General features: G+C 39.4%; 1 protein-coding gene across 2 annotated transcripts in view; it reads left to right on the top strand.

The window, feature by feature from the left end:
- The window catches only part of BCLAF3 (BCLAF1 and THRAP3 family member 3), a 60,063-nt gene extending 45,935 nt beyond the window's left edge, over positions 1-14,128 (top strand). For both annotated transcript variants that reach the window (XM_075594306.1, XM_075594307.1), the window contains exons 8-12: positions 1,640-1,703; positions 4,893-5,008; positions 5,579-5,687; positions 7,710-7,796; positions 13,698-14,128. In XM_075594306.1, coding sequence (XP_075450421.1) covers positions 1,640-1,703; positions 4,893-5,008; positions 5,579-5,687; positions 7,710-7,796; positions 13,698-13,727 — 406 coding nt within the window. In that variant the 3' untranslated portion in view covers positions 13,728-14,128. The remainder of the gene's footprint in view (positions 1-1,639; positions 1,704-4,892; positions 5,009-5,578; positions 5,688-7,709; positions 7,797-13,697) is intronic.
- Positions 14,129-14,749: the final 621 nt, after the last annotated feature.

The raw sequence follows: 14,749 nt of genomic DNA, 5'->3' as shown, positions 1-14,749 counted from the left end.
TGGTGTTCTTCACTAGCGATATACTTTGCCTTCATTACATGTCAAGCTCCTGTTGTGAAAAGACCGCAGGAAAAAGCCTGGCCTTGCTTGGCTTTCAAAAATGTCAGTGTTTTATTATAATGATTAGATCATATCAATGTTCTGTGTTTTTAATAGATTGAGCGTTATAAGGGCTGAAAGCATCACAGCTCTGTCAACTAGGAGTGTCACAGGCGGCTGCTCATTTGAGTTGGTGTGCTCTGTCTATGTTCCTCTGTCTTCTCATTCCTTAACTCTTTATTGCATATTGTTACCACTGCTTTCCTCCAATGCCTACTTTAAAGAGGCAGTACCTCCCAGAACCAAAGTAAACTAATGGCTGGGGCATACAGAAAGTATGTTGTATAGGCCGCACTACCTAATGTATTACTGTAAATATATTAGGGATATAAATACGTGGTGGGTGCTGGGGCACAATGAACTTGGAAAACGTTCCAATGTGTCACTCCTTATCTTTAATACTCCTAGACAATTAGGCGTTTCTTCATTGTGAGTTAATGTCACCTGCCCCAGAGTGCCGCAGTGTCTGAATATTATTGGATCCACTTGTTCTTTTCATCACACCGGCAGCCAAATTGCCTTCACCCTGGAGAAATACAAACACGATTTAAGTAATGCGTGAATGTGTGAAACTGTTCTGCTCAAAATGTAGCATTGCTTGAAAACTAGCAAAATGAGAGACCAAGGCCAGTTTTGGAGAGGGACCATTGACTTGCATACCTCCTAAATTGAGTCACCTATATTCCACAGAAGGACCTGTAAACACACCTGAGCTACATGGTAAATGAGCTATTTTAAATATCCAAATATGCTCCCCATCTTCTTTCCACCAATTGTTCTCTCTTTCCCTGCACCCCCTCTTCTCTCCCACCACTATTTCTTACTCTCGCCACTAATCGCGATTTCAACATGTTGATTAAGTAGCCTAAAGGAGTTTTGGTAACTATGGCAACGCAGTCACATTTTCTCAACATGCTATTCAAAGAAAAGGAATATTTATCGGGTGTCTAAATGAAACAGGTTTGTTTTGGGGCAGAATGAGGGAGGCAGTATTCAGTCTAGCTGCTTAACTGAAGTGCATGGCATGACTTTGGTTCGGGCAGAAGGTAAGCATAGGACCGTGAGCTTGTCTTGCGTGTTTCATCATTTCAGCAAAACCAATGATTTGACAGGCTAGATTGTGGCATAAAACACAGTGACTCAAACCTACAAGTGGTTCCAGGTCAACTGTGATATCATTACCTATGCCAGTCTCTCTTTAGCTCATGTTCTGCTAAAGATGCTTACAGACCAGCAAATGGAAATACAAAGCAGAACTGGCACATTATCAGCTGTTAACCTGGTGTTGCCTGGCCTGTGGCTGTAGTCATTTCGTCTATGTTCATTTCTGTTCATAACTTGGTTAGTATATTAACACACAATGGTCCTTGTGGTAATCTTGATGCAAAAAAATAGGCGTTAATTTTGCATAACTATAAAACGAAAGTTTTACGTAATTGCCATCATATCCATATTACCGTTCACTTATTTACAACGAATATTGTCCATTTTTTTTAGCTTCATTTTATTGCTTCTCTCTTTTCTATCATTTTTGCGGCAGGAGGTTTGATATCTCATTGGCAGATCTAAAGAGCAAATCCCTTAAGAGAAGTGACCCTGGACAGGTATGTGTTGTTGTAGATATCAATGGTGTCATTCTAGCGCCACTAGTTTTTACCGGTGCAGTAAAAAGCAGACCATTAAAGAGAAGATGTGGTATACATGGCATAATTACATGGCAGTTTGACACACAGAATTGCGTAAAACTTACTTAAGAAGTGTGCATTTATTAAATTGTAGATGAACAGGTAGGATTCTCTTGAATATTTTTCCACTTGGCAAATTAATTACAATTTGCAGGAACTTTTGCCACGCTACCTGGAACAAGATTGTGCGCCTTTATTTGTAACTTTGAAATTGTATGTCCATTCTTACCTCCATTAGATGTGAGTTGGGTAATAATTAATACATTATACTGTATAGTACTTGGCTGATAACTCGCATGTTACTGAGGTGTCGTTGTTTGCAAACTCATAAACACGGGTTCGTATATAATGAGTAGTTTTATTGCCTGTACAGATTCAGTGTATGATCATAAACACAAACGTCAATGAGACTCTCTGCTAGGGGAGGGCCCAAGCAGACTTTATATACACTTTAGATTCCTTTGTTTAAAATAGGTTACTAGGCAGATTATAATAACCACTCCTTAATTCTTAAAACCAATCATTTTACAGATCATTAAAACTAGATTAACAGCCTCTATAGGAATCGGGTGCTTCTTGATACCAGGAATGTGGGCGTTACTTCAGGCACAGTCGGAAATCTACTGTGATTGAATCTCTCACACCACACACACACACACACACACACACACACACACACACACACACACACACACACACATTCTTGCACATAAAATGGACACTAACAGAACAGACAAAATGGAAACAGAACATCACCTTCAATCCTTCTAGAGAAACCCAAACCCCCAGTCCATTTCTATAATATCAACAGTATATTCATTTCGGCAATATTACTTAATCAGAGGTAACAATGCACATACGCTACACTTTCAGAGTTACAGGTAAAACAGTATGTGTACGGTGGTTGTTTTCTAACCAGACCGCACGTTTGAAAAATAAATTATTCTGAAAAACTTTTTTTATTGTTCAAAAAAGGCATATGTCCATCTTGTTCAGACGTTTCAGAAAGTTAAGTAAACATTAAGTCACTTGATGTTTTAAAGATCCTTAAGTGATAAAAAGTGTCAATAAAGGCTCGCATAATTTGCCATTTATTCTGATTATAGATAGTTCACGAGCATGTTAAAGGTTTGAGTTTAAAAAAAAAATATATATATATTTACATGTCAAATAAAAACAACTACACAAATTGTTCATGCTTTACATTAAAGGTCGGTATGTACATTGAATATGTGAATTCTTTCATTGGGTAGTCTTACACATTAAAATGTGCAGTGCAGTTCCACCCAATATGACTACAGTGCCAGACATTAGCTGCTATTCCACATCCATTTGATGATTGCTTTCACTTGCTTCTGCAGTGAGAATGTTTTCGTCAGCGGGCATGTAGAAACTAGTATGTTTCCCATAACAAACTGTACATTTGCATAAACGTGGAGCTGACAAAGGATTCCCACCTTGTCCAGTAAACGTGTTCGTGATACTGATGACACATTGCCCAATTAGTTGGGTGTAGCTGGAGGAGGGAAATCGCCTGTGAACCGTCACTGTGTGAGCCCAAGATCACCATCTTGATTCTTGCCCAAAGCAAAAGACAAATTGGTTGCAGGAAGTACATATCTAAGAAATGTTTCTTCCCTTACCACCGGAGGCTGTGCTGCAACCGGGCAACACACTTCTTCATAATCATCAGTTGACTGAGCAAACTGATCTAATAATCTTCAAATCCAGGATGTCTGTGAGCATTTTTATTTTTCTGTTTACCAATGAATTAGTTGGATTAACCAAGCACAGAATTAATGTCAGACTGATTCTGTATACAGAATCCAAATGTTTTTTTTTTTTTTTAGCTACCCAGTACGATATGAGCAAGTCACTTTATGAAGCTGTGGTTTAGCACCAAAATAGGTCGTTGCGCACTTCTTGGCACCTATCGGTTGGGCAGGCTGTGTACCATGTCCCTGTCTACAATATTAAAATGAATAGTTGGAGCCGTTAAAGGATCCTGTTTGGTGTCTTACCTGTAAAGGTGCAGCCCTTCGTGTTCAGTCAAAAATGCCAATTTATTCTAATTTTAGCACCCAAAATAATAAGAAAAAATAAGTCAAGTGGAAATAAAATGCTAACTTTAATTTGGCCAACAAATCTATTTTACAGTGACCACGCTTTAGAAACCACACACAATCTATCTATTTTTTTGTATTTAAAGTTAATTGCAAAGTTACAGTATTCTACAGTACTACAAAGCGCATAAACATCGTACATATGGCATTCGATGTATATCATGATAAGTTACACGTTATATATAACAATATCAAGAAGGAGATTTACATAAAATGAAAACAAAAGGTAACCAGAGAAGTTAGGATTCTAGTGTCTGTCACTTGTATGCAGAGGTATTGTAAATAATGAGGAACAATCTTTTCTCCTCCTTCCCAACCCTATCAGCAAATCCCTAATAATTCACATTGTCAGGCGCGGTTGGAGACTTGTGTACTCTCAATCCTTCCAGGTCAACCCAAATGGTCGCTATGCAGCTATCTGTAAAGCTGCCTTCTAATCATGCTTGAAGAAAAACGCAAATGTTTTTCCCGACACGAGGAGCCAGTACCGCGACTAGTTGTATTATTTTTTTTACATTTCTTGAAATATTCCAATTTTATTGTTATTAGTTACTGATGTGAATATCTTAACGTTAGCTGCCACTGTAAATGTTCTCAGAACAGTGTCATAATTCAGCCTGGGAACCGTGAGGTCTGAACCTCCAACTAGCTCCTGGGGAACAGCAGTATGTATGGTATATTGTGTAATATCTGTTTCTGATTTTGTGTAATTGAAAAGCAATCAAGCCTATCTTATATTTTAAAAACAGATGTTAGAAATTGGCAAAGAAGGTGGGTCTATGAAAGATGCGCGAGTGCTATCATTTTATGGCAACGTGCATACAAAAATAAATAAATAACACTTTTGCTGTTAGATGGGCCTTCAAGGCATTGCAAAGTGTTAAGTTGCGTGGAACAAGAGTTCTCTCATATTATTGAGCTACGAACCACGAGTCTCAAGGCTGCAAAGTGAAGACGACTTTACAATGCGGATTCGTTTTCTCAGGCCAGCCACAGAGTGATTGAAGATCCAAACGACTTGCGCCATGACATAGAGAGGCGGAGAAAAGAGCGGTTGCAGAGCGAAGATGATGGAAGCAGTGACGTCGGCACCCGAGAGAGGTTGGCAGTTAACCCATGATAATTACCAAAGCATTGCTTACTTTATTAACCCCTGAATAGGCTTTGCTTAAGTTCCTGTTGTCTGTTTTGCACAGCTCACCCCCTATCAGTTTTGTGTCATTGTCACACAAGATCAGTTAACATTAGTTGTGTCCGTTGCATTTAATCTTCTCTCAGTGAAAATGTTCTATTGCATTGAAGAGAAGCAGATCTTAGTAGGATGGCTGCTTTGTTGCCCATTTTAAGGTGATATAGCTACAAAAGTGTTTCCCAATATACTGTACCTCATTCATGACCAAGTCTTGAAGACCTCACATATTGGCATTTGTACTTTCTTGTGCATGTCTCTAGCTATTAAAAAAAAAAAAAAATAACTTTCCAATGAAACACGTTATAGTACATAATTACATTTATGTTGAAGTGACAGGGAAGTTCTCATACGTCCGAGCACTTACCGTATGTAGTTTCTTCATTGCAAGCTTGAATGACACTTAGGGTGACCGCCCCCCCCCACATCTTCAGTACTTTTATATTTTATTTGAAGCTTGTCTCTGTTTCCTACTTTAAAAGGGATGGCTCTGCCAGTTACTCAAGAACACAGAAAGACACAACCGGAGGGTTTCAGAAATCTGCGAGAGTCGCCAGGCCTCCTTTCCGAAAGTCGGCAGGACGACCTCAGGTAGGGGCACACACTTTATTTTTTTCTCTCAAGGTCAAAAGTTATTTTCTCCTCTCTTACAAAGCAGTCTCCTCCCAGCAGAGGTGTGTCGTGACGCTTCTGATTCCCTAAAGCAGGTTTGGTCAGTCTAATGTATTAAACGTGCCACATGCAGCCCTCACATATCCCTGCTGCATGTGGCACAATCGAAAGTTAAAATGTTATCTCTGCACATTGTTTCTGCACCTGGCGTTTTCCCAGATCGCAGCCTCCCCATCCTTCTCTCCAGAAGACCACTGCTTCAGCTGAGATTTAGCCTTTTTTTAAAATTCTAATAATATATCATTTTGGTAGAAGTAGTGAATAAGGAGGATGTTGCAGTGATGCACACAATACTCCTTTTTAACTTGGGCCTTATTATTCTACTGAATCAGTGATTTGTCAACAGGGGGGTTTGGGAACCACTTTAGGGGCTCGTGAAGTGTATCCAAGTGGTACGCCCCAAAAAATTATGTAATGTCGAATCCCGTGCAGTATAATGGGATCCTGAGCCTGTGTGGGGGTAAATCCCCAATCTGCACCTTAGCGTGTGTGTGTTGTATATTTCAATTACAGCACGAGCTTCCAAGGTCGTTCCCCACAATGCTGTGCATCCACAGCGGCAAAGCATTGTGGGTCGTGACTTTGGAAGTTCTCGTAGTAATTGACAGGTATACCACTTATTCTGTCTGCACTCACTGAGGCGCAATTTGGGGCCTTATTAAGTGCGTGTTCGCTCAGGACACTGTACTGCATGGGATAGCGGTCAAACAGATTTGTTATCTATGCTCTGATGAGTAGGTAATAAGATTTAATAATATGGGGTTCGTGGAACAAATATTTTATAGCAGGGGGGGCACAATGTAAAAAAGGTGGGGAAGAACTGCACTAGTTGCTAGAAAAGGGGGTGAAAGGGTAACACAGAACTATTGGACTATTAGAGGTAGTACGCGCATCCGCGTCTGCACTGCGTGGACTAATGGTCCTGCCACCTTATACCCTGTTTTCAGTATGGGGGATTAAAATAACTATACAAAGGAACAAACTTAAGAGGCAGGCCACATGTTTATACCTCAAGGTGCCACTTTACGTGGACTCAGGAGGTTTAAGTGGTCCATCCTAACGTGGACTCAGGAAGTTTAAGTTGTCCATCCTAACCTGGACTCAAGCATTTAATCGTCGTAAAACGAGGACTTACTGTATTGTTGGTGAGGAGCAGCAGCACACAAGGGATTGGCCGGCACTAAGGATTTTTTTTTTTAAAGACATTACGTCCTTGCCTTGAGTCAGGCGGTAGCTTTTATGGTGTCATTTGTGAACGTGGAAGTACCAGGGAAGCTGAAGTGCATCAACATTTAATTAGCGAAAAAAGAGCATACACACTTATCCCTGTTCCAGTCTCCACAAAAGGGCTTCTAATGCTGACCTCTCGTCCACTTTGTCTGTCTTTGCAAACGGCTATGAGAGCAGTTTTTACCCTCACTGCTCTGCTCAGCAGCTTGGTATTCAGCAGGATGGAGTGTAGAGCAGCCTTATTTGTCCATAACACTTTGCCTTGCGTGTAACAGCAGCTGTGCTCGTATGAAAATGGAGTAACCCTGGTCTAAAACATGACACAGTGTTTACTCTGCAGATATTCAGATTCTGGGTAGACACCCACATCTTTTAACCAGAACCACCCAAAAGTTTATACATATTGTACTAAGAACTTGTACCAAGTATGGCTGGGAGCACAGAACTCAAGGGCATTCAAAACCGCTTCAAACTGCAGAACCATGAACCCAGCTCGTGATGACCAGTCCAAAACGACTGGGATGATGGTGGAGTCTCTGCTATTTTAAAAACTGATCCAAGCATGTTGGTTGTGATGAGCAGTGGATTTATCTGTTTTACCAAAATACTTCATGTGTATATGCAAAAAAAAGGAAAGTAACTAAACTATCCAAAATAGCTTTACACTACTATTTTATAATGTCGTTTTTAACCTGTTTTTCACCGTTTCAGGGTTCATATTACAGGGGGGAAGCAAACCAATCCCACACCCCGCAAAGTCATTTTGAAAAAACAGAAGAAATCAGAAAGTCATATAAGGTATATTTTTCTTAAACCTCTTACTTTGTGTGTTTCATGCCAATGAATGAACATTTGCTTTCATCTCCGTTACTGCTACTCGTGTCTTGAGCGCTATGTGACTATACATGATCAATAGACTTATGGATCAGAATAAGGCTGTTAAGATTTGTTATCTTGTACCAACTAAAAGAAATGTACTAATATTAGGTAGCAAATAATTTGCAATAATAAACCTGCTGTATGCCATGCTCAGAAATAATTCATACGGGACTTTTTGTTCAGCTTTCAGTGTGTCAGATTACTTCGAAAAATATATTTTTCACATTATCCAATGAGAAAATGTAGAAATCTTTCAGCAGGTACATATTAGATTTGATTCATTCAAAGTGACTATGTAAAAGCAGCAGTTTTCTAAAAACCAAAAAAAACAAAGCACACACTTGGGATCATACCAGTACAGTTATGCAGATATAACTTAATATATCTCCAGATTCAGAGGTGTGACATTATAATACTTATGAAATATTTTACCAGGAAAATACATTGCGTTATCTCCAATTCTCAAGAACATCCTGGGTACAAAATAATAATTTAACAACATTATAAGTTACAGTTACAAACATGGTTAAAGTATAGAAACAGTCAAAGCCTTAAAAGAACTTTGACTGGAGACGGTTTTGAAAGACTCTGGGAAATGGTACCAGCAGTGGGGTGTTCAGTAAGAGAAGGAAGAGCGACCGGATTCTTTATTGAATCTTGGAATCATAAGCAGGCTATTCCAGATCAAGATAAAACAACTGCCAGCAACTTCCTATCTGAGGAGCCAGTTACTAGTGGGGAAAGTTGCAGGAACGTATAGCCCAGTGGTAGGCAACAAGGTCCGTATGTGTGACCCCATAGCCCTCAAAAGTGTTTCACATCTATATACATATATATACTGTACAGGGAGAAAACATGTTGCAGTCGTGGGTAAGCCCTTCTCTCCTCCCTCTCCCGTCAGCTTCTTGTTGCCGGTGTGTATGAACTGTCCCACTCGTTTCCTTACACTGGGCACTAGTGATTAGCACCATCATTAGGCAGCTCAGGGAGCGGGAAGAAGCTATGATTCGCGGCAGCAATATATCCACTCCCTCTGCACTGGAGAGAGGTGTAGAGCGGGCTGCTGGGGTGGCCAGTGGTTGGGTCCTCAAGTGAAGCCTTTTAGGGCCACATGCAGCCTGTTGCCCACCAATGGGATGACCAATTCAACTTCAGTCATGTTGAAGTGACCTCATAGTCAATGGCGACAGGTTCCACGGCCAGCAGAAATATCTGCAGAACTGGATCAGGGACTAATGCAGGCTAGTAGAGGGTGTTACCCCTCTCACAATCATGTAAGTATAGAAAGAAGTATGAATCATTCAGAGTGCATGTGTTAAGGACAAAAGAGAATTGGTGTAGAGCGTGACTTGTGAACTACCCATGAAATTTTAGGGACGTTATTGTCTGGAGATGACAAGACTTGGTATCCTGTGAGCTCTGCACATTCTTCAAATGTTATTCAAAGTTCATCAGTTGTAAGGTGGCAGGCACAGTCCATGAAAAAACGAAATGTTATCCAAAAGGTGCATAAACCAAACTAAGTGCAATTCTTATAATAAGAAGAAAGTACCCAGTGATTCTTGTGATTAATCAGTGCGAAGAAATGAAGTGCAATCAATCTGCAAAAAGTTCTGGGATGTGCAATCAAATTCAGGTGATAGTTGCAGCTCAAACCCGTTTGTGGATTGCTTTTCCAATCCTATGTTCATAGTAGTCCAATTCTTGGGGAGTGCAGGTATATATGAAAAAATACAAAAAACACACAATAGTGCAATATATCTCTAACAGTGTATAAGCTCGGCCTTCAGAATCCAGCTGGGTGTGTACTCGCATTCTTTTATGCATATCCAAAATCAGTGTCTTTACTCACTGAGCCACTGTGCGTACACACACTGCTGGATTTGGAAGATCGAGTCTATACACTGTCAGGCTACGCTTATGGTGACGTCAGGCTGCGGTCGCTGGCAAAAATCAAATTGAGATGACTTCCAGCGATCGCGACCAAGCCGTCGCGACGCTCTTACTATAAGCGCACGCGACGGCGACAATGCATTTGTTTTGACCCGGCGTCGCTGTCGCCGGCACTATAAGTGCAGCCTAAGAGACATATTGCACTATCGTGTGTTTTTTGTATTTTTTTCATATATACCTGCGCTCCCCAAGATCAAGACTACTGTGAACATAGGCACAGTACATGGATGTTTAATTTGCCATTTTGAAGATCCTACAGAATATACTCTAGACTGGGAAGGACACAAAATAAATGGGCATGGATATTCAATGGAATAAGAACCACGCCTAAAATATAGTCAGCCCACAGACGTTACGTTCACCTGCTTAGATAATTTTTACAGACATATTTTTGGGCTCAATTTCAGTATAGGAATGAAGTAACCTTAAAATAAATATACTTTTATTAGCTGTTAGTTCATGACAAATATGGCATTACTTAGTATTTCCGTTCCAAATATTGGCTCTCAACAATCCTAGTTTATCTTCTCTGTGAACAACAATTTCTCCTCTTGCCATATAACTAGTTAAAAGGAAATCTGATGATAATTTTTGAAAGCTCTTACTAGGAATAAAACAATCAACAATGTACTTTGACCCATGTTAAACTGTTAGAAACTCTGCGTCAAGCATGTAGAATGTATCTATCACATTTAAAGTGCACTTGTTGGCTAGGTCAAGCATGGTGGTTTCCCGAAACATAGGGCAAAGCGAGATATCCATATAATCTGTGTTTGCCTCCCACAAGTCTTCCTATTCTTCAGTATAACCGTTGTCCATATTATTTACTCACGTGGAGTACAGCCATGTATGAAAGTCTTGGAGTAGAAGTATAGTGGGGTACAGTACCTTGATGCCATAATGCTAAATTATGCTTTGATTTTAGGACTTGGTAACAACCCTGTAATACGAATGGAAGCAGTAATCGTACATACACAGCCTGTTCACAAAATATTTACCCGGGGGCTGAATTTGTGTCCATTTGTGTGAGTGAGTCAGTCTCACTACGGTGTGCCAATAGGAAGCCACAACCTTATTGGGACATAACATTGGGGCTTTCAATGGGTTGACCCTGGCCGCCAGTTGAGGAATGAATTCAGTAGTAATTTCATATTTGTACTGATCAGTACAGCAACTTAATATCCAAAGCCGAGCCTTCCAGTAAGGGCATTGTAATTGGTTACCCTTACTGATTGACTCACCTACAACTTTCCATTTGTTCTGACTTTGGACATGCAAAATTAGCTTAAGAAGCCCTGATGTGCACCAGAATAACATATGGTACAAATAATGTCAAAATAATAATGACTTAAGAAAACAAGTTGAGCAGCACAAATATGTTATTTAAGACCCACATGAAATACTGTTGCATTAATATTTTTATGAAGAAAAAACTAGATTTCCAAATGAAAAATTTGATCAGAATAAAAAGAAAACGTAAGACCATTTTACAAAGTAAATACAATAAATCGTGTTTTGGGCCATATCTGGGTTGGACCGGGGCATTAATGGAATAGTTCAGAGTCGGATCTCATGCGGCGAGTGTCTCTCCTATCTCGGCAGGATGTGGCCTTAATAGATTGGTGTTCTTAAGGCACGAGTGTTGTTGCCTCCGCTACACTGCCTCAGCACAGAGGAATTACACGTTAAGCTGCATTAGTCTCGTTTGGCAGAGTTTATCTCATTAACTTTGAAGTCCAAGTGCCTATTTTGGAGTGTTGCAAATGGCCATTAAACCGTATGTACCTCAGGTCTTAGGGCACCAAGCAACAGAACATTCGTAACCATGAACCGAATAATGACATTTTGTAAGTAGGGCTCGGTAGCAATACTAAACACCAGCTAAAAGGCTTGAATATTGTACAGTACAATGGGGAGTTTTTTAGCCTTTAAAAAGTGAAAAACTACAAATCAAGTGCTGCTTGTGTAGCAGAGTGCTTTGATTATCTGGATTCCTCGCAAACCCCATTTGTTTTATAGATTGTACTTTAAATGTCCTGCAGAACTTGGCACAGGATAGGTTTGAGTACACTATCTAAGCGAGTAACTCTGTGAATGAAATGTTGACGCAATGTAATCCTCACAGGGGCCATGGGGCCAGCACACGGCATTTCTGGACATGAGCGTTAATGGGGCGGGCCAACATAATGAGTTAAAAAAAACAATGTTCCCAATAAGTGTGATTGAATCTTTCTAAAGAATGCAAATACAGTCATCGCTTTACTTCTTTGTGTCTTGTGATGAGTAAATGGTTTGCACTTCTCTGGTAATGTTGGATTCGAGCATTTGAGGTAGCTCTAAAAAAAAAAAAAAAATACTTTCACCGAAAGACATTGTGATGAAGATTGTACAAACTCTTTAAGCACTTTTTCATGTTTAGCATCAAAATGTTTACATTTATATTAAAAAAAAATTATATATATATTTATTTACATAACTTAAAATGTGTATGGTAAACCTACCCAGCCTTGAAAATTGCAGAGCCAGTACTACCAACTTCACACTGATGAGACACACAAAGGTCGAAACATGACTGTGAGTGGTTTGACTGGCTTTGCAGCTAATCCCATGCTGTGCTTAAAAGCTGTGTGAACAGCAAAGCATTTGCTTATAAGGGTTCCATGTAAAAATTGATTTTCAGGCAAAAGGTGGCACATTGTGTTCTCATTTGCATGTCATTTCCCAGAATCCCTTTCTGCAGTGGAAGCACTTTATGCTAGGTGATAAAGGTGAAAGGCAGGATTGCAGACCTGTCTTAAGACATGTGAATGTGCTCACAGGTTATATTCTGGATATTCTATATTGAGATATATATATTGAAATGTACAGTATTGATATATTGATGTCTATTTAGTAAATAAAAAAAGTTTAAAACGTCTGGCGGCTGCAATGAACCTGTTAAACATTCCACTGTCCTTAGTTCTCTTTTGTCCTAGACAGGACTGCTCCTTTGAGAGCAGCAAAACATGTGAAATCTTAGCTGTGTTCTGCTTACTATAAGCGCTCGCGACGGAGTCCATTGTTTTGTTCTGGAGCGACGTCACCGTCACGGGCACTATAAGTGCAGCCTAACACTTTCCTGTTTGGGATAATTTCTTGCCAATGTTCCCAGCAGTTTGAGCTGCAAACGGTAACAATAGATAATGTTACCTGAGTAATATAAGGATACATTGTAGCTGCGAGTTACACTGACTGAAAGAAGCATTGATTGAAACTGAGATTTATCACCAGATTTATCAAAGCAACAAATCATTTGTAGTAAATAATGAGAAGCAATTTGCAGACTTGCAAAAGAGGCTAACCTATAATCTTATTCATAAATTCTGTCTCCCATGTGGCATTCTGAATAGACTGCAGCCTACTGTACTTGGGCTGTAATTGCATCAATCTTCTGGTGGCATCGTAAAAAACTGAACAAGTTTAATACATTTGTCTGTGGTTCAGGACTCAGTTGACACTAAACATTGTGGCACTATGTCACGACCAAATGATATCATCTTGATCATGTATTTCTTTGTTTTTGTATTCATGTCACAACATTCTTTCACCAACGTGACCTTTGCCATTGTCCTCAATGCAGTCACAACATACCAGATTTTCTATCCTAGTGAATGCGTGGATATTACTTGGATTATCCCTATATCTAATAGGATTAGTTGTGTTCATAGGTCATGTTGTCTACTTCTGGTTCATCATTGTATGTACACCTTAATGTAGTTGTTTCTGAAGAAATAACCTATATGGTTAACTATATATGAATCATGAAGTCATGAATTAGTACTACGAGAAATAGTTTAATCCAGATTTTCTATCTCGTTCTCTTCACAGGGGCGGGGAAATACCGCCGCGGGAATCTGATCCCCTATCTTGGACAATTTCCATAAAGACAGATCATTACAAGGGAACATCGTGTTCTAGATACTCTCGGTCAGGGCACCTTGTAGAGCATTGATACTAAAATAATCTTGATAAAATAACTTTATTTTTCAGTAATGGAATGCTGCACAACTTTTTTACAGTTTTAAAAGTTGTTGTTTTTTTCTACAACAGTATTTAGCTGGAAAGTTGGTAGTACCCTGTGTCTCCTTTTTGCAAAGAAGTTTTTCCAAGACGAGATCCTTCGAGGAGGTGTTTTATTTATTACACACGTTTCTTGAATAAAGCATGGTTTTACAGATGCTTTCTGTTGCGTTTGTTAGTTTCAGAAATTCATATGTTGAAAGTTTGTGTATTAAATGTAATAAAGTGCCTGAATTGTTTAGTGGCTGTTCATTTCTTACAATGTTATTTCTGTTAAAGGCTCTCTACTAGCTACAATATACAATCAATAAGCTTAGTAGCAGTAATGTCTGCTCACCACACCCTGTTAATATGCACATGGCAAAAAGAAAAATCATTAAAGCTGTATTAATGTTAAAGCAGGAATATGTAAAATTTTATGGGGTGGAGCGGGGTTAAATAAATCAGTTCTGTAGTATTGGATAATAGTGACGTTTTTTTTGTGTTTTGTTTTTTTTCTCCAACCCTTAATTCCATTTTTAATGTGGTTTAAAACATCCTTAGCTTTCTATAGCTGGCTTTAGCCCACCTCCCAAGCAATGCAAGGTCTTTGCAACCCTTTCCTGTTTGTGATCATTTGTTGCCAATGTTCCCAGCAGTTTGAGCTGCAAACTGTAACAATAGATAATGTTACCTTCGTAATATCAGGATACATTGTAGCTGCGGAGTTACTGACTGAAGGATTCATTGAAACTGAAAGACAGCCATTGTGTTAGGCACACAATCAGGATTTTTACAGATTTATAACAGAAGCATCAAACGGTTTGCCATCTTAGGTAAGAATATAGGATTATGCATGGTCACATACGTTGCATATTAAA

This window comes from Ascaphus truei, chromosome 3, assembly GCF_040206685.1.
Source record: "Ascaphus truei isolate aAscTru1 chromosome 3, aAscTru1.hap1, whole genome shotgun sequence".
In the NCBI taxonomy this organism is placed as follows: domain Eukaryota; kingdom Metazoa; phylum Chordata; class Amphibia; order Anura; family Ascaphidae; genus Ascaphus; species Ascaphus truei.
Note: the sequence above shows the minus strand (reverse complement) of the source record. Positions and strands in the feature narration are given on the sequence as shown.